We start from the raw sequence: 23,656 nt of genomic DNA, 5'->3' as shown, positions 1-23,656 counted from the left end.
AGTTTTCCATTGGCCTCTGCTTCATCATACCTGGCATGAATATCTTCAGAAAGCAGAAACAGAAAGGATGTAAAAATGCTGACTTAAAAAAAATGACCAGAGAAGATAAAGATCAACTTGTGTTCCCCAAATCTATGTGTTACACCAGTAAGTAAGTAATCACAAGGCAATCACAGATTTCCCCAGTCTTTAAAATTGGAGCATTTAAAATGCTGACACAAAGCATTTGAAGATTTAACAAAGGTCTGGGTAAAAGTTTTTGGATTATGCTTCCATTGTGAGATTCCAGAACCAAAAAGATGTAACTGGACCTGAATAACAGATATGGGCACCTCTGTTCGCTGAGGAGACTCACACGGAAGGTAAAAGCTGCCACTTTTCTGTTGTCCACTTTTTTAGAGATGAATGAGCTCTGGTTTCATCTCCTAGTGGTTAGGTCCAAGACTCACAGGCAGGAGGCACCAGAGTCAGAAAGGTAAAGTAGATGCTGAGAGCAGCAGGTGGCATGAACAAGAACAAGGTTTTATGCCAAATGCATAACTATTGCTAGTTTTCCATCTGTTGACTTCATTTTCTGTATGTCCACTGCTATTTTTAATCTCATGGCTCTAGTTACCATGTGTCAAAGTTGATTTGTCAATTTCTCTACTCAATGAATATGTACTTCCCCTTTTCCCAATGGAAAAGCTCTAAAAATGTAGTTTAAATCCAAATTCTAGGCCCTGGAAGCCAGATGTGTTTCACCATTACCTCAAATCACATGTCCCAAACTGGACTTATCCCCAACCCCCGTCTATCACTTCCTTCCCCCTTCCTCTTCTTCTCTATCAGATTATATCATTCTGCCAAGTCACCCAGTCACAGAACCTTTAAATCATTTCTAATGTTGCTTTCTCCTCCAACCTCATAAACTCTATATATTCCCATTGGCAGGCTCTCCCTCGGCCTGGTATATAGTTCCTTGCAAACAACACCTATTCATCCTTCCAGGCCTATCATAAATTACCGAAAGTAGTCCCACAAATTACAGGAATAGTCCCTCTTTTTTCTACTTCACTCTGCATTTAATTGAAACCACATCTAAATACTATTGTAATGCTTAGAGTTGGCTATACTCATGCACATGTGGCTCTCCCATGAGGCCATAACCTCCTCAAAGGCAAGGACATGTCTTTTTCATCTTTGTATTTCCAGCACCTAATGTAGTATCTGGCACAAAAAAGGGCTCCAGTAAATATCTGAATGAATTACTTCATCCACAAAATATTTCTTTATTGTTCAAAAGAGAATGTTAGCACATAGAATTATCCTTCATATTGTGCTTTTCATTCCCAAACAAATCTCTGTGGCCCAACGAAACTATTTCCAGGGCCCAAAGAAGCTCAGGTTGCGTTCCCTCTCCCTATGGCCACAATGCTTCCAGGGACAAACTTGAACACCTTGACTTTAACTCTTTGCCTTCAGTCTTGCCACAGGTTTAAACCCCTTGGTCTCTTCTTGTTGCCTATAGTAAAGGTCGGCAATTTGTTTTCTGTAAAGGGCCAGACAGTCAATATCTTATACTTTGTGTGTCACATGGTCTCTGTCACAACTACTCAATTTTGCCTTTGCAGAGTGAAAGCAGCCAGAGATGATACGAAAATGAGTGATTGTGGCTATATTTCAATAAAACTTTATTTATGGATGCTGAAATTTTAATTTCATATGATTTTTGTGTCACAAAATATTAATTTCTCTTGAATTTTCCCCAGCCATTTAAAAATGCAAATGGCTTGCAGTCCAGACAAAAACAGGTGGTGAGCCAGATATGGCCTGTAGGCCATAGTGCGCCAACCCAGCTTATTTACTTTCCTCACCAACTCCATTCCGCTACACACACACACACACCTCTAGTAGGCCTACAGTAAAAACAACCTTCACAATTCCTCTATGGACTTTGTTATTTTGCTGTTTGGAGCCACTCCAGGGCTGGGGAGGTAGAAAATGCATGGGCTTTTGAGGCCTAGATTCAGAGTCTGGCCTTACCATATACTAATGCAGTAGCCTTGGACATAATATTTAACCTCTCTGTGCTTCACTGTCATCATCTATAAAATGGGGGCAGTAACACCTACATGACAGGGATTTTGTGAGAATTAAACGAGCTAATGTGTATCAAGTTCATGGCACAGTGCCTGGTTTATAATAGGCACTCGATAAATAGTAATTATTACTCTAGCTTGGGATATGGCTTCCCCAGATCAGCTGTGACCCTGGAAAGCAATCCAGACACTCTGTAAACCACAATTGGGCAGCAGGAGAGAATGAACTGAGAGCAAAGTACAAAGGCAGGGACAGAATTTGGAGGTTTTCAGACACATGACCCAGGATTCTAAGTGCCTGGTTTGCCCCGATTCCTTCTGACACCATTCCAAATTCCACTGGGCCTCTTTTCCTCCTCAGAAAGAACTTCTGACTCTCACACTACCTGAATCTCCTTAGCATTCCTTACCAAATATCCATATGAGCCCTGGAACCCTCTCCTCATTCTTGCACCTCTTCCTCGTATAGGGCTGGGAAAGGGTGAATGCGGCCAGACCAAACCTCACAGACTGGCCTGCCACTGGGTCTTAAATAGGCCAGGCACCCAACTCTCTCTCAATTATTCATGAATTTCCTGCTGTACAGAGAATGAACTTTTTTCAGAGGTCAAGAACTAGTCTCTCTACAGAAGTTTTAGAGCAAAAAAAAAAAACCAAGTATACAAACAAGGGTTCCCCCCATAAAACATCAGCGGTGGACAGACAGGACAGATAAGCTTGTGGTATCTCTGTCCTTGGTACAAAAAGCCAGATTTGAGCCTGGTACTTCCTTGCTCCAACACGTCTAATGGGGGTCTACTGCCTCTGGAATGACCAAGCTCCTGTGCTGTCACTCAGGGCCTCCACAATCTTGCCCTAACCCACCCCTCCTGCATTATATCTTACCACTCCTCTATAGAAGTCCTCACCTATAGCCCAGGCAAAACGGACAGTATCTACCTAACTACCCTAAACAATTTCCAGCTTCCCACATTTGTGCATAACTCAATCATAGCACCTGTAACATTTTACTGCACATCTCCCCTTAGACTGTGAGCTAGCAACAGGGCAGAGACTGTGTCTGATTCATCTCTGGGTCCCCTACACCTAGCACAGTGCCTGGCATGGGGAAAACATCCAATAAATGTTAATGAATGAATGAAAACACCTGAAATTATTCCTCCCTTAAACTGTTTTAGTTGGACTCTTATTAGCAGCTAAGCGCAGTCTGGGTCACTGCCAAGAAGTAGAAAGACCTAAGAAAAAGAAAAGAAGCATGACCAATGTGATCCAAGCAACGGAAAATAGGTTTTAAGAGTGAAGTAAAAGAAACCAAGGCTGTTTAGCCTGCAGAAGAGAAGATGAGGCCCAACTCGATTCTGGCTTTAAGTCTACAAAAGGTCCTCATGAGAAAACCTTGATTTCATCCTCCCTTTATAATCAGAGGGAACTTTTCCATATTCATGGAAAATGGAACAAGAAGAAATAGCTTAAGTTAAGGCCAGAGGGGCTTAAGCTAAAGAGAAAGAAGAACCAAATTAGGAACCACTTTTCCAAAGATACTGTTATTGTACTTTTTGACAAGTGAATTGGAGGGGTTTTGCTGAAAACTTTTTTTTTTTTTTGGCCACGTTGTGTGGCTTGTGGGATCTTAGTTCCGGACCAGGGATTGAACCTGGGCTCTCGGCAGTGAGAACACAGAGTCCGAACCACTGGACCGCCAGGGAATTCCCGCTGAGCACTTTTGTTGAAGGCTGTGCAAAAGGAAATGAATATGCTGCTCTGTTCCTGTTTGCTGTGGAGACCAGGTGGGTGAAAACACAAGTCGGGTAAGATTTTCTAATAAGCCACTGACTTTTTTTTTTTTAAACATCTTTATTGAAGTATAATTGCTTTACAATGGTGTGTTAGTTTCTGCTTTATAACAAAGTGAATCAGTTATACATATACATATGTTTCCATATCTCTTCCCTCTTGCGTCTCACTCCCTCCCACCCTCCCTATCCCACCCCTCTAGGTGGTCACAAAGCACCAAGCTGATCTCCCTGTGCTATGCGGCTGCTTCCCACTAGCTATCTATTTTACATTTGGTAGTGTATATATGTCCATGACACTCTCTCACCCTGTCACATCTCACCCCTCCCCCTCCCCATATCCTTTTTTTTTTTTTTTTTTTTTTTTTCTGGTACCTCCTAAATGGTCTGGTCCTTAAATGAAACAGATCTCAGGCAGTCTGATCTCTTAAAGTAGGTAAGGCATCTTTGATTTGCTTGAAGGAAAAAATAGAGAAAATCAAAAGGACTGGGTCTGTTTTTTTTTTTTTGTTTTTTTTTAAACATCTTTATTGAAGTATAATTGCCTTACAATAGTGTGTTAGCTTCTGCTTTATAACAAAGTGAATCAGTTATACATATACAATATGTTCCCATTTCTCTTCCCTCTTGCATCTCCCTCCCTCCCACCCTCCCCATCCCACCCCTCTAGGTGGTCACAAAGCACCGAGCTGATCTCCCTGTGCTATGCGGCTGCTTCCCACTAGCTATCTATTTTACATTTGGTAGTGTATATATGTCCATGACACTCTCTCACCCTGTCACATCTCACCCCTCCCCCTCCCCATATCCTTTTAATTGACCCTTTTTTCTATAGGCACTTTCTGTCATGTCATGTTTTGCAGTCCTGTGATGGAACAACCTAGTATAGGCATACCTCAGAGATACTGCAGGTTCAGTTCCAGACCACCATAATAAAAAAATTACAGCAAAAAAGCAAGTCACACAAATTTTTCAGTTTCTTGGTGCATATAAGAGTTATATCTACCCTATACAGTAGTCTATTAAGAACGCAATAGCATTATGTCTAAAAAACCCAATGTATATACCTTAATTTAAAAATATTGCTAAAAAATGTTAACCATCATCTGACAATGCAGGGTTGCCACAAACCTTCAATTTGTAAAAGACGTGATAATTGCGAAGTGCAATAAAATGGGGTATGGCTGTATTTCAAATTTTCCTGAAGGGACAATGGAAAGAAAGAGAAGGCAACAATGTCAGAATAGGATAGTAGGGAAAACGGCCCTAAAAAAATACTTTCTATAAAAACAATATCTAACTGGATATTAATAATAATTTTTAATAGTATTACTATTAAAGCTAACATCCACTGAGCACCTACTATGTGCCAGGCACTGTGCTAAGTGTTTAACATAAGCTATCTCAATCCTCATAACAACCCCATAAGGTAGGTTATATATGTAGCCCCATTTTACAGGTGAAGAAACTGAGACCCAGGAAGGTTATATAACTTGCCCAAGTTACACAGCTAGGAAGTGTCAGAGCCAGGACTCAAACTCAGGCAGTTCAACGTACAGTCTACTAACTACTGTCTCCCTGTAAGAAGGGTGATCGGCTGGAATTTAAACCTTAGCCCCTCTGAATCCAAGTTCATATTCTCAGCTACTTCCTTATATTGCCCCAAGCCAGGAAGAACAAAGCAACACATGACATCAGCAAGAGAAGAGATCTCAGATGTGAACCAAAAACACCCCCCATATTCCAGAGAAAGAAGCTAAGATGTGAGGATTCACAGATGCTAATGAGCACAACCAGGACTTGAATGCCAGCCTCTTGACTGCAAGTGCAGTCCTCTTTCCTCCATTATAGATTCTTGTTGAATTTGAGGGTGAGAAAATGAAGGAACAGTATGTGCCAAATGGGCTCCCTCCCCAGGCACTGTTGTAATGAACTGCTAAACTCACATTAGAATGTGTGCCTGAAATACCAAGGCACCAGCAGCCTCTGTAGACTGACTCTAAGATTCTAGTAGTTGAGATGGCCATGAACTGATTAATGGTACTAGAGGAGCTGCCAAAATGCTCACATAGTAAACCCATCAAGCAGACCTAGACCAGGCAGCTACCATACTAAGTCAGTGGCTCACAGTTTAAGCCTGGACTGAACTATTCCAACAGCTTCCTTGTTGATGTCCCCATTCTCGGACTTCCTTTGCCCCAGACTAGCCTCCATTCTGCAGCCAGAATAAACAGAGCCCCAGTCACGGCATTTAGAGTCTTGCAGCATAATGAAAAGAACATGGATCTCTGAACCCAACACTCATAGGTTTGGACCAAGCTCTGTCACTAGCTACATGACCTTGGGCAAATCACTTTAATCTTTCTGAGGTCCAGTTTCTTCATCTTTAAATTGGGGCTAAATATCTCCTTGTTACAGGATTCTGAGGATTAAATAAATTATAGTGCATCTAATATACTCTTGGCCACAAAGCAGAGTAGAGACTGGATAAATGTTAGCGTTCTTCTTCCCACACCCCTCTCTACATTTTGGCCACAATCAATCATTTCAGCTTATTTCCCTTCCTCACCAACTCCATTCCTCTTCCCCAACACACACACACACACACACACACACACACACACACACACACACGCACACACCCCACCTCTAGACCCCTGCTCAAGCTGTTCTTTCTCACAGGAATGAACCTCCTCTAAGGCCCAACATAAATTTTCCACCTTCAGGAATCCTTTCTAGACCCTCTTTGGTCGTGTTGGGATTGATTTCTCCTTTTCCCAAACTCCCACTTTGTTTACATTCTTTACTACATTTACTATAGTCAGTCTGATTTCAGTTATTTATGTACTTACCTATCTTGCCAACCACACTGGAGGGAGAAGGCTCTAAGAAGAGAATTACTGGGGGTGGTGGTGGTGGGATGAATTGGGAGATTGGGATTGACATATATACACTAATAAGTATAAAATAGATAACTAATAAAAAAAATGAATGTGCATTGGAAAAAAAAGAGAACTACTTATAGGAGGGCAAGAAATGCATTGTTCTCCTCTGTGTATATTTCTCAACACCTGGGTCTTGTACATAGCAAGAGCTCAATATGCGTTTATTAAACTGAATCTTGCCACCATTGACTGGGCATCTTTACAGAAAGATCCTGGACTGAGTTTACTCTAAAATTCTGCTTTCACTGCCTGACTTGATCAACATGCAATTTTTAAAGTATACTAATATTCCTAAACTAAGAGCTACCAATACTCATGTTGGTTTGCTTCATTCTTTCATCCTTTCTTTCAACACACTCTGGACTCCTCTCAAGACATCTCTTCAGGATACAGGGAGATGTGGCTGGGAGGACGTCTCTCACTCATGGAAGTAGGGTGACCCTGGAGAACTGTTCCACCCCACTGGTTAGGAGACGACAGTCATTAAAACCATATTAAAAAGCAGAGTTGGGGAACCCGAAAATAGATCTGAATGATTTCTAGCTGTCTCAGTTTCTAAGTCTGTAAAATATAGAGTTTTGAGATGTTACATAAAAAGCGCTTAAAACAGTATCTGCCGCATAGTAAGTACTCAATAAATGTCAGAATTTTATTATAATGTAGTAGACTGGAAAAAACAGAGTCAGGACTTTTCACTTCTAGTACTATCTCCACCACTGACTGATGTCTCGTCCAATCTTGATCAAGTCCTTTCCCCTCTCTGGGCCTCTCCCCATCTGTAAAACTAAAGTAGAACCAGACGGTTCCCAAGCTCCTTCTACCTTTAACGAGGTATATTTTTCTATGATCAACAAACAGCCTTCTGTTCCAGATGCTGAAGCTGTTGGCAAGGAAAAATTGTAGCTGCTGGTTCCCAGAAGAGAGGGACCAAGACCAAGGCAAGGCCAGGACAATTGATTAGTAAACCACCTGTGTACCTTCCCCTGTGTCAACTATAACACATTCAGTGTAGGTTCCTGAACAGAGCACCACCTCCCTGCCAACAAAACTCACAGCAAAGGCAAGACAAGAGCCTGAAAACAATAGCAGCAATGAAGAATCCTGCCTTGTGCAGAATTCCTGCACTTTCTTACCTTTGATGCCTGTAATTAGGGCACCATCAGTCTAAACTAGGGCCCTCCTTAGGCACAAAGAGAAGGAAGAACACAAAGGCCCACTCTGAACATGAAAGCTCATAAAACAAAGACCAAAGCGAGTAAATAAAAAATGTCACTGACTCATTCGACTGCACACACTGCAGAGGCCTACTATGTGCTAGGCAGAGGAGGTATGAAACAGACATGATCCCTTTCCACCACTGTAGTCAGAGTACATATGGGGTGACACATCCCAAAGCAGACTGTAATAAGAGCTATATTTGAGGTGTAGCCTCTGCTACGGAAGATGGGAAGGTGGCAACTAATCCAGTAGGGGAGACCAGAGAAGCTTCAATGACAAGCTACATGAGACACAGGCCTTGAAAGATGGGGGGGTGGGAACCTCAGGAAGACGGAATATAGGCAAAGGAACATGCAGGGAGTACTTGAGAAAAAAAAAAAAAAAAGTTTATTTTGCCTGGGCCACAGGGTGCAGCTTTGGGAGAACAAAGGGAAACAGGGCAGGAGAGAGATTTGGGAACAGATTATGGAGGGACTCATCCATGAGGCTGAAGAGTCCGAAGTCTATATGGCAGGCAACAAGGCCCACCAAGGTTTCTGAGCAGAGATATAACATGATGAGAACACTGTCTCAGGAAGATCACATGGGCACCCATGAAAAGGATGCAAAAGGAACCAAATTACTAGATTACTACGGGAAGCTTCATAAGTATGTGCCAGAATCCAACAGCTCCTGTTCACAGAGCTTCTCACTGCCCAGGTTCAGCTTCATGTAATCTGAGTTTAAGAGGTGTTCCCTTGCCAGGCCCTTTAACCATCAAAATCTGCTAGCATAACAGGCCTTCCAGACAAAGTCAAAAACCCAGTTAACCCTATGGATCACAGAACAGGAAGAGCTGATGTGGGAGAAGTTGGGGAGGGAGCACCAAAGTCTCCAGCTGGCCCAGCTCCACATAAAAAACCAACCCTGGATCTCCTCTTTACATCACTTCCAGCCAAGCCTTCTTTACAGGGGCTGAAGCTAAGTACAGTGGGGCTGAAAGCACTTGGTCAGAGGCTGAGGATCTAGTGAAACAATATATATGAAATGCCCAGCACAGTGCTGGGCACATGGGCACTGGTCAGTAAGCACTGACCCAACCTGCAAGGTCAGTTCCACCTATAAATCCCACTAAGGCTTCAAGACCTAAGTCACCTTAACTCTTCCCCCAAGGCCTCTCTAAAGTACCCCAGTCCAAAATGACCTAATTCCTAGATATCACACCCATTTCATGCGCCAAATATTCAGCACCCAATTCATGACAGGTGCCATACAAGGTGACTCATGTAATCCCATTCAACCTTCACAGTGACTCTCCTCAGCTCTTTTAATACAGGAGAAACTAAAGCTCTGAGAGGGGAAATGACTTTCCCGAGAACACACAGCTAGGAAGTGGCAGAGGTGAGATCTGAACCCAGGACTGCCTGACCCAAACTCAAGCACTTCCAACACTTCAATCCTGTCACCAGCGATGGCCTCTGATCTGCTACTGACCATCTGACAGGTAGCCTGGAAACTCCCTAAGGAGAGATACGCTACCTGACACTATTCTCTCTCCTCACTGTACAGCGACCCACTTATGTCAGGAGCTTTTAAATGAAAACATCTAACTTTAAAATAATGGAGTACACAGATATGATAAATTCCTCACATGAAAAACTATTCATGACGTTGGACTGCCTGAGACCTGAGCCCAGCCATATAGCCTGATAGGGACTGAGTCTCACGCTGGCCGCAGGCTGAACTCCGACCTCAGACACCTGTCACAACCCAAGCCTCGACCCTAGGCACAGGCTGAGCCCGGACCGGAAACACACGCTGCACCCACAGCTCGTCCCAGACGGAGCCCTGCCAAAGGAGAGCCCTAAAGAAGCGTCCCCTTCGGCTGTCCCTGCCCGCCCCGTCCCCCGCAGCAGAATCTGGTCGTGACCTCGGGCAGTTCTGAAAGCCCCGACTGCTCTGTCCCAGGCACACGACTCATTCACAAACCCCCCCGCCCCTCCCCGCACCATTTCACTGGCAGGGAAACCTCGCTGTCTGGACTTTACCTCAGCTGACTCCCGGCAGGGCCTGTCGCACAATCCCAGCCAGCAGCTCGCTCAGCCAAGAACACGGAAGAGGCGATCTTAGCCCCGAGGGGGTGGGCCCGACGGCGTGTAGGGAGGAGCTGCGCCTGCGTCCTGATGGCTACACCCAGCGAGAGTGTGTGGGGGGGGGGCTAAGCAAACTGCGCAGGCGTGACGGGAGAAGGGCGGGGAGGTTGCTGGGATAGGGGGCGGGGCTTAGCTCCTTCTGGCAGTACCTTTCTTGCGTGGAGGTCGGGAAAGCCGGGAAGTGCCGGGAAGGAGGAGGCCCGGCAGCAGCAGGTATAATTATATTTACCGAGCGCTTCTGCATGCCGGGAAGGAATTTTTTAAATCCCTTTTACATATGGGGAAATGCTGCCAGTCTTTTTAAAAACGAGAACGAATTCTGTAAAATTTCTTAAAAGGTTTGCGTGCCTGTAATTTCACCGTGAGAGTTTCTCCTTGAGTAAAGTATTACCCCCAGTGGGTAATGGTGGTTTAAAATAAAAAAACGTAAAAAGTTCATTTCTTGCAGAAAACTACCTGCAAATAAATTAATATTTCAACCAGCCCCCGACCCTCCCCCAGGCTGCAAGTGTGATGAGGGAGTGAGAGTGCTGACTTGGGGTTAAGTCAGGCCCTAACTGAGTGTTTCCTCCGTTGTGAAATGGAAGTAAACATCCCTTCCCTGCCTGTCTCAGGATTGCTGTGAGGGTCTGGCGAGCAATGCTCGTGAAAGAGCCTCTTGGACTTCCTTCCCATCATCCACCCGACCAATGTTCGTTCCCTTTCCCTTATTGGGCTCAGTCTTCTCATCTGTATGATGGAAGGAGGTCTGGAGGTCTGGAACAGTAGGGAACATTCAAGGCTTTGCTAGATTTCCCAGTCTGGGTGACGGCTGGAGTGGGGGCGGTTTCTCCCAAGCTTCTGTATTAAGTAAGTCACTTCCAGAATCTCTCAGTTCAACCTGAAAGCCCCTGTGTAAGTTGACCTCCCCCACCATCGCCTTCCAGGCCCATCCAAGCTTCAAGTCCTCAGAGGCTGCGCTGGCCTGTTCCCATCTCTGTTCCCTGAATGTCTCAATAGCTAGATGATCCTTAGGTCTGTGTTCCAACCCAAGTTCTCAAAATTGCTGTGTTCCCTGCATGGCAACCAAGTTCAGTTAACAGCAGAGATGAGGGCTCTGGGGGGCTCCGAGGAAGAATGGCTTAAGGAAGGGCTCCCCAAATCAGATGGAGCTCCAGCCATGCCTGTGGCTCCCTTCACCACACACTCCACACAGCTCCTGATGATGGGGCAGTGGGAGTGGCAGCAGGAAACTTCCAAGAGGCTGCAGTGTTCCTGGGGGCCAAGGGTGGTGGGGCATCTTTTACTCAGCAGGTGAATGCTCTGCTCCAAGGTGGGGAGAATGCCTGGGCAGCTAGGCTGCAGACGGCTTTGTTTTCCTGTTGGCTCAAGAGCCGTAAAAATATTTGGAGCAGGGAATGAGGAAGGGAGCCAAACTATCCCGCTACCTTCAATACATTGCCTCTCCCAGGATCCTCTCCTGCCAAGTTTTGCCCTATGGGGGGCTCTTTTCTCTGTGTAGCTGAGGCCTCAGCTCTCTCTTTTATCTTCTCCTTTCTCTGTCTAGTCTTCTCCAAGCATCTGTCTCTGAATTTCTCAAAATAGTTTTGTGAGGGCTTCCTGATGTATTCAGACATTGTCATGTAAGGTGCAGGCCTTGGCCACACAGTTCTGAGATAAGTCTACACTCATATGGTGTATTCCAGAACTATGATCCCAGAGCCTGAAGTTTCTAAGAGTCTAAGCTGTCCAGTAATTGAGGAAGTAGTCCGTGACCTGTCATAGGAGGTATGCAAGCAGAGCCACCTTTTAGAATGCTGGACTGGGGCCTCCTCTGGTAAGCCAGAAGAAGGGGCTGCAGAGTGCAGGGCCTTACAGATCCTACAGCAATGAAAGGAGGGATACCGGGCACCAGGAAGGGAGCTAGGCAACTAGCCAAAGACAAACGATTCAACAAGCTATTACATGTCAAGCATCTAGAGCTGTACCTAACACATAGTATTAGTTATTATTGTGAATGATCCACAGACTGTAATGAAGGAGCTTAGAGATCAGTAAGTCCCTCACTCCCACACCTGATCATGAAGTACATGCCAGAGTACCTTGGGGGCTGGGCTGGGGCTGGAACCCAGGTCTCTGTCTCCCAGGAGAGGCACTGCACAAAGCCAGGCTGTCTCCTCAGGTAGAAGGAAGAGCTCTAGGTGGGCCTTTGCTGACTCTTAGGAACCAAGCTGGTTTTCAACTCTTGGCTGGGCAGTTGAGGGTAAGGGGCAGTGGACTGACAGCAAGACCTGAGCTAAGAGCATCAGGTGTCTCCTGGGGAAGAAGCTCAGGAGTCAGCCCCATGTCTTGCCACCACTTGGAGCTCTAGCCAGCACCCGACAGACAGCCTTCTTTTGAGAAGCGTTTCCTCTACTGTGATTACAGTTAGGGCTGTATTTCTGCCCTGTTCCTTAACCCATTAGCTCCAATAAACCACCCAGATTAAGGGGGTGGAGTGAGAGTAGCCAATGCCAGGTGACCTGAGCTGAAACAGGAAAGACTTTCCCAGGAGACTGAGTTCCCCAAAGGTAAGGGCGAGCCCTCCCCACTCTGAGGTTCCTAGCCTAGCCCAGGAATTCTGGGTCTAGGATTCTCAGAGCCCTGGGAAAACCTTGGTGACTCCACCCTGGAGAGCTGGGCCAGACATGACCACATCAGCCAGGCCTCCACATGGCCCAGGATCTCTGGACAAAAAGCCCTCCCTGCCCCATTCTGGCCCAGTTCCTTCCACAGCCTGCCCAGGAGCCATGTGGCACCCAGACCACAGCTTCCCACCAGGGCCCTTAGTTTGCCTCCTTTATTTTACCAAAAATAACAACAATAAAATTTCCCTCTGTTTCACAAAAAAATACACCCCCCCCCCGCCCCCTGCCGCGTAATCAGCACTGGCCATAGCCTAGACTCCATCTTCCAATCCACAGTCCTCCTTGGCAGAATCTTTGACACCCCCCCCCCCGCCCCCCTCACACCAGAGCTTCTGGCAAAGCTGCTGGGCCAGTGCTTCCCTTGGGAACTTCTCTGGAGGCAGCTGTCCCAGGTCCAGCTGGCTGGACCCAGGAGCCCTATCTGCTTCCCCAGAGATCCGGCAGCTGTGGGGCCATGGAGAGGGGCATGATTTTGGAGGTTTAGGCTCAGCAGACAACCCCAGCAGACCACAGGGGTGGTGGGGCACTCTGACATCAGGCTAGAAATCCTTGCTCAAAGCAGGAACAGTTGTATCCTGGAGAGGGGCTGTCAAACCCTCCTTTGGAGTGCATCTCATCTCCCTGTGTAGCAATCCACAGGCCTGGGGTGGGAGTCAGAACCCCTGGTTTCCATTCCAGCTCCACAAAAGCTTTGCTGGGAGGCCTTGGACAGTTTCTCCCGCCTCTCCTCTGGCTTCAGTTTTCTCTCATGTACGTGGATGATTCTGTGAGTGAGACTGGATGATCCTCAGATTCCTTCTGGCTCTCCATCCTGGCCCCCCAGCCTGGAGTCTCCAGGAGAGGAGGGCCTTGTCCCTGCCTCAGTTTCCCCACCTGTGGGTCTGGGTGCAGGGCTGGGCATGGCAGTACTGAGTAATAAGTGCTGAATGGACATGCCAGTTTCTCTGTGGATAGCTACGCTCTGAGATCCAACCAGCTGGAATGTTTCAGGGATGGTTGGGAAGGAGGCAGGTACTTGCAGGATGGGGGCTCTCCAAGCCTGGAAGAGTCCATTCACAGCTATGTGGTCCTCAATGTCCCAGGCAGGAGATAAGGCTCTGGAGCTTCCCAATTCAAGCTCACTAGCTTTGTGGGTTGGAGGATTATCTTGTGCCGGGCTTCAGATCCTCACAACCACATCTGGAGATTCAGGAAGCTAGACTGGAGTGTATGTTTCCTGATTTAAGGACTGGGGATCTTTGTGGACATGAAGAATCACCCCCGACGCCCATGAGGCTATCTATAATCAGGCCTCCTGGAGGCAGAGGGATGAAGGAAATGACAGCTCCTGGGCATCTCTAGCTGAGCAAATCAGAACCTATGGTGGGCCAGGATTTCAGTCAGGGCAGGGCCCCCCTTCCTACCTGCCCCCATCAGTAGCTCCCCAGAACTCATGCTGATGGAAGATGGTAACCTGGAAGATTCAAACATGGAGCTACATGTACAACCACAGTTCGTGCACTTACACACATAGTCAGACACACCAAATGGGAAGACTGACTTATCATTCCTAAGTGGTCATGGTCCGATGGCCCTAATCCCTACTTCCTTCCTTCCTTCCTCCCTTCCATCCATCCATTCATCCATCCATCAATTTACCTAACATTTATGGAGGGCCTACTATGTGCCAGGAACAGTCTAAGGCAGGTAGCTCTCACAGACACACCCCACAGTCAAAATCATACACATACACACCGATATACACATGTCATCCGTGTCCACTCACACATAGGCTGCTCATGCTCTTGCATCTTTCTTGCCGTTACTTCAGCCACATCCACGTTCCCCAAACAGGCTTGGCAACCACCATGGAAGGGTCAAGTGTCAGAGCAGACTAGACTTCACGCTAAGGGTTTAGCTGCTCCTTTTCACCTGTCTGCCCACCTTTAAGCTCTTCCCTGCTCTACTCACAAACAGTCAGGGGGACATGTGGGCAGACTCCTGAGAACCAGAAGTCCAGGGGCTTTGTGTGTGTGGAGGGGCCCCAGGGCCTTCAGGTCCCTCTGCTACCAGACTTCTGAGGGTCCCCTCCCTGGCCACTCTGTGTTCAGATGGTCCATCTGATGGGCAACAAGGTCCAGGGCTGGGCTCAGTGACAGATCCGCTCTGTCATCTCCCTCTGCAGAGACACAAGGTGGGGAGGGGTCAGTCAGAGCTCAACCTGCCAGGCAGCCCGTTTCCAAACCACAGGGCCCGGCTACTCTTCTGCCTGAGCCTGGCCCCTTCCCGCCACCACCGCCTCCCAACTCCAGGCTGCAGATCTGTGTTTGTAAACTGATACTTGAATGAAGTCGCTATTAAAGTACAAAATCCATTGTTAAATGAATTGCGGTCCCCTAACATATCCACTTGTATACTGGATTTTCTTAAAGCAGGTAGCCTTCGGATCTGAAAACTCAGACGCTAGCCCTGGTGGGGGAGGGCAGTGGGGGCTTGGCCTCACCAGTGGCTCCAGCTCCCGCTGGTCCACCAAGCTGAACTCTCGGATGAAGTAATAGAAGTGCTTGTAACAGGTGTTGACATGCGCCTCGGCCCCCATGCTGAGAATGCTGTCGAAGTGGTGGATGTAGACATGCACAAAGACGCGGAAAAGGCGGGTCAGGATCTTGGTGCAGACCTGCTGGAAGTTCTTGGGGAAGGGAACTCCTAGGGGGCGGGATGGGCAGATATGGGGCATCAGCAATCTGATGATGAAACTCTGCCCAACCCTGCCCTCCCCCACACAGGCAGCCTTTGCCCAAGATGGCCTCTTCCCTAGCACACTTCCCTGTGGGAAACAGAGATCAAAGTTTGCTTTCTCCCATACTTCCCTTTTTAATGAAGCACTGTGCCTCTCCTCTGCTGAAATACAAATCGTCTTCTGATCTTCCCATCACCCTGAACAGGACTCTGCAACTTTGTTGGGTCACTGACCAACCCTTCTTAGACTATAATGGAAGTTATGCCAAAACTCTCCCCAGAAACATGTGCATCTGTAGGTGCTCGCACACAACACCCTTGGATGCAATTCCAAGGGGAGTTCATCAATATCTGGGGTCCATTTTTAAAAATATGGGCCTTCAGGATTGAGTCCTAACTTCCCGGCTTGGTGCCTGCTCAAGGCTTTTCATGATCAGATCCTGACTTGCCTCTCCAGCCCTACCGACTCCTTCCCCTTCGCAACATTCACACGGCAGGCCCCAGACGCCAATCCTGAGAATTACTAAATCTTCATGAACAAGTTCGTATATCTCTCAGTCCTTCAAATAGTCAATAAGACTTACAAGAACCTTCCGTCTGTGAGCCAGGCCCTGTGCTGGGTCCTTTGCACCTTTAGCCTGGTATGATAATGGGTATGGCAGTCATTCTAGATATGATAAAACAGAGGTGCATAAATGTGGAACCACTTGCCCAAGGCCACACAACTATTAATTAGTACAGACTGGAGGTAGGATTCAAGCCCTCTTTGCACTGCACTGCAGCACCCCTCAGGGAAAAATGCCACAGACCCTGCCAGAGAGAAGGTCCAGGACCTGTGAAAAAGGCACAATTTCTGTACAGTCCCCCATGCTCACGGTGGAGATCTTGGTGGCTACACCCTCTTCTCTGCTGTGGCAGAGCCATCCCAGGATTAAGGCACAGGCACCTGGGATCTCACAGGTCTGGGGGTGAAGGCTAGAAGGGAACAAGCGCTCAGACGCAGGCCCACACTGACTCACCCCACTCCATGAGGCCCTTCCCCTTCCTCACTGCTCTCGGGTGGGGCTGAGCCCTGTCTCCCTGTGAGCCCCTCCAGGCCCAGCCCAAGTCCCTCAGACTTGTCCTGTCCATCTAGACGTGGGGCCCTGGGCCTCAAGAGACCTGAGCTGGTTCTGAGTCCCTCCTGATTCAGTGCACTGTCCCTCTCTCGGCCTGTTTCCTCTCATGTGAAATGAAGATACCCATGTTGGACATGATAGTGCAGGAAATGGAAGGCCACCGACTGGGGAGGGGCGTGGGCACTGATTTGTGACTCAAGGCCCTCAGCATTCAGACTTCTCCCCTCTGGGCCTGACCACCCTGCCCCACCCATCTCTGATTCCCATAGCCTTAACACAGATGAACAGGAGGCCAGGTGGGGCGGGGCTGCTGTGATGAACACAGGGTCATGCCTGCTCAGCTCCTGAGCCAATACCATCTCTTGCTGCCCTTGGGTGGGGAAGCTGGGCCAGGATGACATCATTCATCTCCTCTCCCCACCCTCACCTGCCCAGGCTGCCCAGCTGAGAAAAGAAAAGGCTCCATGGGTTGGGCTTGACAAGGGAAAATTCTGCCTTCAGAGCCCACTGAGGAGGAGATACCGTCTGGCCCCCATGGGGCCCCACCCCCTTCCCTTTCCTGGGGCCAGGAGTCAGAGGGGACTCCCAGGAGGCAGCAAGTCAGATCAGCCCAAGCAGGGCGACCTGCTAGGAGCACCTAGAGGCACTTGTTCTGGAAGGTTTTGAGAATCATAGTGGTCTTGCCAGGGTGTTCCCTGGAGGGACACTCAAGCTTCAGACAAAAAGAGGCCCCAAACTGGGAGCCAGGCCGCCCTAGCTCAAGATGCCTGATCTTGAGCAGACACGATCTCCCTGAGCCTCCGTTTGCTCTTCTACAACATGGCTGTATCAAGCTAAATGCCTCATCTGCGCGATGGGCCCCGCTGGCTCCCTTCCTCCCTGGCCAGGCCTGACCTGCCTGCCAGGCGGCACTCACCCACGCGCGTGGGAAAGACATCCTCGTCGTTGATGAGTCCCTCAATCCAGTCCATGAGCAACGCCATGTAGCGCGGCGCCGAGAGCTTGGCCGGCCGCCGGTACTGGCGCTCGTCCTGCCAGCGGTACTCGTAGCGGGGCCCGCCGGCCATGACCGGGCAGCTGGTCTCGCTGCAGCGCTCGGCCATGGTACCGTAGATGAGGTTGATGCGGTTGAAGAAGTCCACCACGTGCACGGCGATCCAGTCGTCGATGTTCTCGCCCGGTGGCAGCCTCACCACACTGCGCAGGTCCAGACCCGACTTGAGCGACGCCTGCGCTTTCTTATACAGCTCAAAGCGCTGTGTGCCCGGCTCGAAGCGCTTCCGCGGCCTGAACGTCTTGTCCTTGGCGAACACCTGCTTCAGGCACAGCGCCATGGCCAGGATGGGTCGAGGGCCAGGGGTCCAGGGGCAGGCCCTACGGATGCCCTGCCAGGGCCAAGGGCATGGGGGAGCATGGTGGTCAGGTCCTTACCAAACGGGCTTGACTTCCCAACACATCATTTCCCTCCCACCTCTCGGCTTTTGGCCTGGAATTCTCTGCCTGGAATCTAAATCCTCCTCATCCCCACAGTCCAGCATCCTGCCCTATTTCCAGATACCCTAGCTCCCCCTGCCAAGCGTCCACAGCCCTCCCATCTTGTTTAGTTTCCTCTCCACTTTCATTGTGTCTCAGAGAGGGCTGGGCCTGGGCTCCGGACAGGTGCTCCTCAGACTTGCTGTGAACCATTAGAGAGCTGGCAGAGGCTTCCTGCAGGCAGAGGCCCCTGCAGGAGGCAGGGGCCTGCACAAGATGACCTCTGGGGATCCCATGGGCTAGTTGGTACAGCGTGGGAGAGCCGGCCTGCATTGTCCTGGGGGTAGGGGGAGAGCCCCCGCCCTCGGCTTCCTCTGAGATATCCCGCAGTCCATCCGGCCACCGGGGATTCCCAGGGAGCAGGAGGGACTTTTCTACCAAAAATGTCCTTTCCTTTTATTACCCTGAAAGGAAAGAGCTCTCATATGGCCAGCTGGGTGGCCTCTGAGTGTGGCTGCAGGCACTGGAGGGAGGGGGAGGTGGCAGGTCTAGAAGGGCACCACTTCCTCCAGCAGTGGCTGGAGATCCTTCCTCCCAAGCTAACCTCCTCCAGCCTGAAACACAAACCAGAACAGCGCTGGCCCCTCCCACTGCACCTGACATTCAGTAGACATTCCTAGAGCACATACTATGTGCCCGGCACTGGAAGGTAGGAAAATGCAGTCAAATCACCCAGCTGGGCCCATCCAGAATTCAGAAGAATTTGCTTTGCCTCTTAGAATTGAAGGATCTCAGTCTCCGAACAGACTTTGGGGACAGTGATGGGGACAGCCCCAGGCTTTGAGGCTGGAGACCTGGGTTCTAGTCTCATCCACCACTGCTGGGTGACCCCTGCAGCAGGTATGGATTGGACCATACAACTTCCTCGGTCACTCACAGGCCAAGTTCCTGGGACTTCCAGGGTAGTCACCTCATCTCCCCTGTGAGTGTGTGAGCTCTTGGGAAATGCAGAGCCAAGTACCCACTGGAATTTAGCCACATGAGCACTGATCCTGACCCCAGACGGAGCACTAAGGCTGAGTGTAGACTAAACACTGAGCTTTTTGGCTGCAGGCTGAACTCTGACCTGGCCCTGACCCTGGTCAATTTGAGTCCTGGATTCTGACCCTAGACTGAGGCTTGAATACAGCCACAAAGCCTGGCCTTGACCTCAGAGCTGACACTGGAGTATTTTCCTTTCTCACATCTCTAGAAATACTGGGACAGGTTTGGGGAAGGGAGGGTGGGAACAAGGTGACAACTGGGTGTAACCAAAGGTACATGTGGGTCATCATGTCAGACAAGTCAAGCTAGTGGAGAAGTCTGAAACACACAACACACAGGCCAAGAAGGGAAAGTCAAGTAAAATGAGAGGAGTTGGGAGAGTAGGGGCAGGTCTCCCAGCAGGATCTTGTCCTCTTGAAAAAACCTCAAAGATGTGGTAGGTCATCCATCCCCTACCGCTCAACTTCTCACCCAAAGAAGTCCCCAGTGTGGGACTTCCTGATCCAAGAGGAGATTTCCATGCTTGAACTGCAGCCTGCATTCTAAACTCTGCTTGGGGCAGGAGCTTCCAAAATCATTCACACTGCAATTAGGTTGGGTCCATGGGCTCTCCACCTTTGCACAGCCCCCCTCAGTGACAGCTACCAACAGACCCTCACCCTGGCATTCAACACCTCACCCTAGCTTTCCTGCCTCACTTCCCTACAGAAACCACCCTGGGCTTCTTCCTGATCCCTGAACACGCCCCCAACTCCTGCTTCTGTGTGTTTTCTTACACTGGTCCCTTGGCTTGACTCACACTGTCAGGTTGAATGCTACCTCCTCCCACAGCCCCTCTACTGAACCCAGATCTCTTTGTCCTTGGGTGGAGATTACTCTTTGGCCATTGGTCCCCCACCAGCCCCACCCCCTAGCCTCGGTCAAGGCCTGGCACATAGCGGATGCTCAGGCTTTAAGGAAAGCTCAAAATCAAGAATCATAGGGTTGAAATAGCCCTGAGAAATCAACTGGCCCAACCCACTTCTTGTATGGATGGGGAAACTGAGGTCCACTAAGGGGACTTGAGGAGACTGCATTCACACAGCAAGTTACAGGCAGGGGATCTCCAGTGGCAGAACTGGACACTGGGATAAGGTGGGGCATGACAACTAGTAAAGGGCCATTTTCCTGCACTGGCTGGTCGCTGGTCTGGTGGAGATAAGGGGAAAGGAGGGGAGTGGAGGGAAAGGGGAAGCATCTTCCCATCAACTAGACCAACCTAATTCCTGTTCCCCCAGCACACTGAGCCTTCCCCACACCCCACAGCAACTTTGGTGTCCTAACCAGTGAGCTAGAGTCCCACCTTCCTGCTGCAGAATTTCAAGGCCTGGGTCTTTCCCCAGGAAAATGAAAGCTTGGGGGTGGGGGGATGGATAGATGCCCTTGTATCCATGCCACTTGTCTGTCTTCACTTCCCACTCCCATCCCTTTACTGAGTTTCTAACTCTCACAGAATCTCTGTCCCCTCCCTGAACTTCCGAACCATGGCCATTCCCCCTCTCGGCCCCCGTTTCCTAACTCTGGTTGTCCTTTCACTCCTGAAGTGGCTAGTGATGGCTCGCTCCCTGGGTGAGCATCTGGGTTTCCCAAATGAAGACCACCGAGGGGCCCTGCCTGCTTCTGATGCTCAGCCACACCTGCCACTCCCCCAGGCCTGACCCAGGGTCTTGGCCCCAGTCTGAAACCAGAATCCAGCCTAGAGTAGTGCATGTGTGTGTGTGTGTGTGTGTGTGTGTGTGGTATGTGTGTGTGTGTGTGTTGTGTGTGTGTGTTGGGGTGTGTGTTGTGTGTGTTGGTGTGTGGGGTGTGTGTGTGTTGGTGTGTGTGGGGTGTGTGTGTTGGGGTGTGTGTGTGTGGGTGTGTGGTGTATGTGTGGTGTGTGTGTTGGTGTGTGTGTTGGTGTGTGTGTGTGGTGTGTGTGTGTTGTGTGTGTGTGTTGGTGTGTGTGTTGGTGTGTTGGGGGTGGGGGCAGGCGGGAGGGCTGAGGGCAGAGATCCAAGAGAAAAGTAGAGGCGAGGACTCCCAGCTCTTCCCCGCGGCGCTTGGCCACCTACGACCACTCCTCGGCCTCTCCCAGGACCCCTGACGCCCCTCCCTCCCCAGCCCAGCTGCCAGGACAGACGGGTCGTAGGACCCAGAGGAGCAGGCCTGAAATTTCCGCCTCCGAAGACACGCCCTCCTTAACCGACTCGCCTCAACCTCAGCCCCGACTCTCCAGCCCAGAGCTTCGGACCCGGACCGAGGGCTGTGGCCAGCCTGCTTGGGCACAGGTTGCCTCGGGACGGTGCCACGCCGGGACGGCCGGAGAAATGAAAGTGGAAACTAGGCTGGGCCGTGTGCGCGGCGGGGCGCGAGGGGCACTCACTCACGGGGTCCGCCGGGTGGGCTAGCGCGAGTCCTGTCTGGCCGCGAGGTCACATCCCCAGCAGGCGGTCCCCTCCTTTTGCTCGTCGCCGGCCGCGCCGGTCCTCTCGCCAGTCTGCCTGCCGAGCCCGCGTCGCCCTCCCGCCCCCAGGCGACGCCAACTCCGCCCCGGCCCTCCCTGCCTGGCCACGCTGCGGCCAGGGGGCGGGGAAGGGGCGGGGAGAGGGGACCCCCCCCAACCCCAATACCCCCGCCTTTCCGGAAAGTCTGTATCGCTCCCCGCTTCCCAGGGGCAAAGGGCTAAGGGCTGGCCCTCTCAGGAGGGCCAAGGAGGCAGCCTCAACTTCTTCGACTGTAAAATGGGGACAAGCCCAGCTTCTGTCTGGAGCTGGATAATGGTGGTTTCCTTGCCCTCCTAGAATCTTCTGTGTCTCGAGTGTCCCTGAGCTCGAGATCACTATACACTCCCATACCCTCAGCTCCTGGCATAGTGCCTGGCACATAGCAGGCACTTAATGAATGCCTTGGGTACAATGAGCTGAGTCCCTTACCTCAGCACTGAAAGGACTGGCCCTCAAGAGTGCTCAAATCACAGACTTTCACCTCCCCCACCAGGGCTGGGGTCTTGGCTCAGGCTGGGCAGATTCTCCTCACTCCTGGCGGAAGTCACCCCATTTCCCCCCACCACATTTTTGTTCCAGCTGTTCCCACTTTGGGATATCTTCTTTCCTTCCTTTCTTCCAGCCAAATCCAAAGCCTTCAAGACCTGATTTGCTTTTGCTACTTTTCTACTTGGGTTCTTCCCCTGAGGGCAGACAAATATTCTGCAGCAGCACAAAATGCACACGGTGCGCCCCAGGCCCAGGGACCAGCTGGCTGGCTCTGCCCTAGGGTGGTAGGGAAGGTTCGAGGCCTTCTAGGGTGGGAGAGCCAAGGCAGACAGATGGGCTACAGAAGTCACCTTGGAGGGGTATGAGAGGTGAGCAGGCAGGGATAAGGGAGAGCTGGAGGCAGGAGATGGGCATGTACATGGCACAGAAGCCCCACTGGGCTCCCCTTGTGTCTGGATCTTCTGCTTGCTGGATGGCATGAGAACACACTGGATCCTTAAAAATCTTAGCTCATAGAACTGAAGATTCTTTCTTTTGTTGAATACCTATTTTTATCCCGGTCTAAAGCTCTCTTTTTTTTGATGTCTGAGTCTTAACTCAGCCCCAGATCCTCTATAGGCCAACATTTGCATGCTCTAGTGTATGCAGAAGGAATTCAAACCTAGTCCTTCATTTGTTTGATATCCTAATTAATACCCTTTATTGAGCATGGCTGTGCACTGAGAGCAGGGGATCAGGTGACCGAGCTGACCCAGTTGCTGACCTCAGGTGCTGACAGGTCAGCTGGGGGGTCAACACACAGAGATAACACAGGGTCAGAGCTTAGTCATCCAGTTGTGAGAACATGGCTATGGACTGACAGCGAGCACTTGGTAAGTGTGGAGTTATCGGCGTGAAACACATGGAATACCCAAAGTGGGTGCTTTGAGGAGAGTTTAAAGAAAGCAGTATTTAGAGGTATAGACAGGGTGTAGGGAAACCACAGGGATAGCTTATCACCAAAGGACTAGTAGCCCTTTGCTGTCTATCCTAGGCTGGAGGGAGGGGAAAAAGTGGGAGCCATGAGGATGGCACTACTGACCAGAGCTGTGGCCCGAGCCCGAGGGACATACCCAGCCCACAGCAATCATACTGCAAAGGACTGGGGGTAAAAAGGGGCCCCACTTCCCTCCCTCTGATTTCTGGCAAGATTTCCCCATTGGCCAAATCCTACCAGAAGCCAAGGACAAGGGAACCAGTTGATGCAGCCCATAGAGGTCGGCCTCCTGGGACCTAGAGCTTGGAGGAGGAGGTTGGAGTGCATCTGGAGGGGCAGCGGAAGATACTCAGCACGTGGGCCCAGGGACTTTGACTTCACAAAGGAAGTAGAAACTGCTTGTGCTTTCCTTATCATTCAGTTCTAAGTATTTCATAATTTCATTGTCATTTCCTCTTTAACCCAAGGATGATTTAGA

The 23,656-nt window shown here is 49.8% G+C and overlaps 1 protein-coding gene across 2 annotated transcripts; it reads right to left on the bottom strand.

The window, feature by feature from the left end:
• Positions 1-10,290: 10,290 nt before the first annotated feature.
• Positions 10,291-21,729, bottom strand: MOB3C (MOB kinase activator 3C). 2 transcript variants are annotated; one of them, XM_082379025.1, is made up of 4 exons: positions 21,597-21,729; positions 17,588-18,056; positions 15,318-15,520; positions 10,291-14,993 (listed from the first exon to the last, which is right to left on the bottom strand). In XM_082379025.1, exons 2-4 carry the CDS (start codon positions 18,003-18,005, stop codon positions 14,964-14,966), a joined length of 651 nt encoding a protein of 216 aa, XP_082235151.1. In that variant the 5' UTR covers positions 18,006-18,056; positions 21,597-21,729; the 3' UTR covers positions 10,291-14,963. The 2 variants fall into 2 exon arrangements, with proteins under 2 accessions (XP_082235151.1, XP_082235152.1); XM_082379026.1 differs by having other exon boundaries at positions 21,593-21,724.
• Between the last annotated feature and the right edge of the window lie 1,927 nt (positions 21,730-23,656).

The sequence above is a fragment of the Balaenoptera borealis genome, assembly GCF_965194805.1.
Source record: "Balaenoptera borealis genome assembly, chromosome: 1".
NCBI classification, from domain to species: Eukaryota; Metazoa; Chordata; class Mammalia; order Artiodactyla; family Balaenopteridae; genus Balaenoptera; species Balaenoptera borealis.
This window is presented reverse-complemented; position numbering and strand designations above follow the sequence as displayed.

Excerpts from the sequence above, each read along its gene's own strand:
- MOB3C (XM_082379025.1), bottom strand. The coding sequence starts at position 18,005 with ATGGCGCTGTGCCTGAAGCAGGTGTTCGCCAAGGACAAGACGTTCAGG. Across the intron at positions 15,521-17,587 it reads TGTCTTTCCCACGCGCGTGG|GAGTTCCCTTCCCCAAGAAC; the intron begins GTGAGTGCCGCC and ends CCCGCCCCCTAG. Across the intron at positions 14,994-15,317 it reads AGCGGGAGCTGGAGCCACTG|AGGGAGATGACAGAGCGGAT; the intron begins GTGAGGCCAAGC and ends GTGTCTCTGCAG.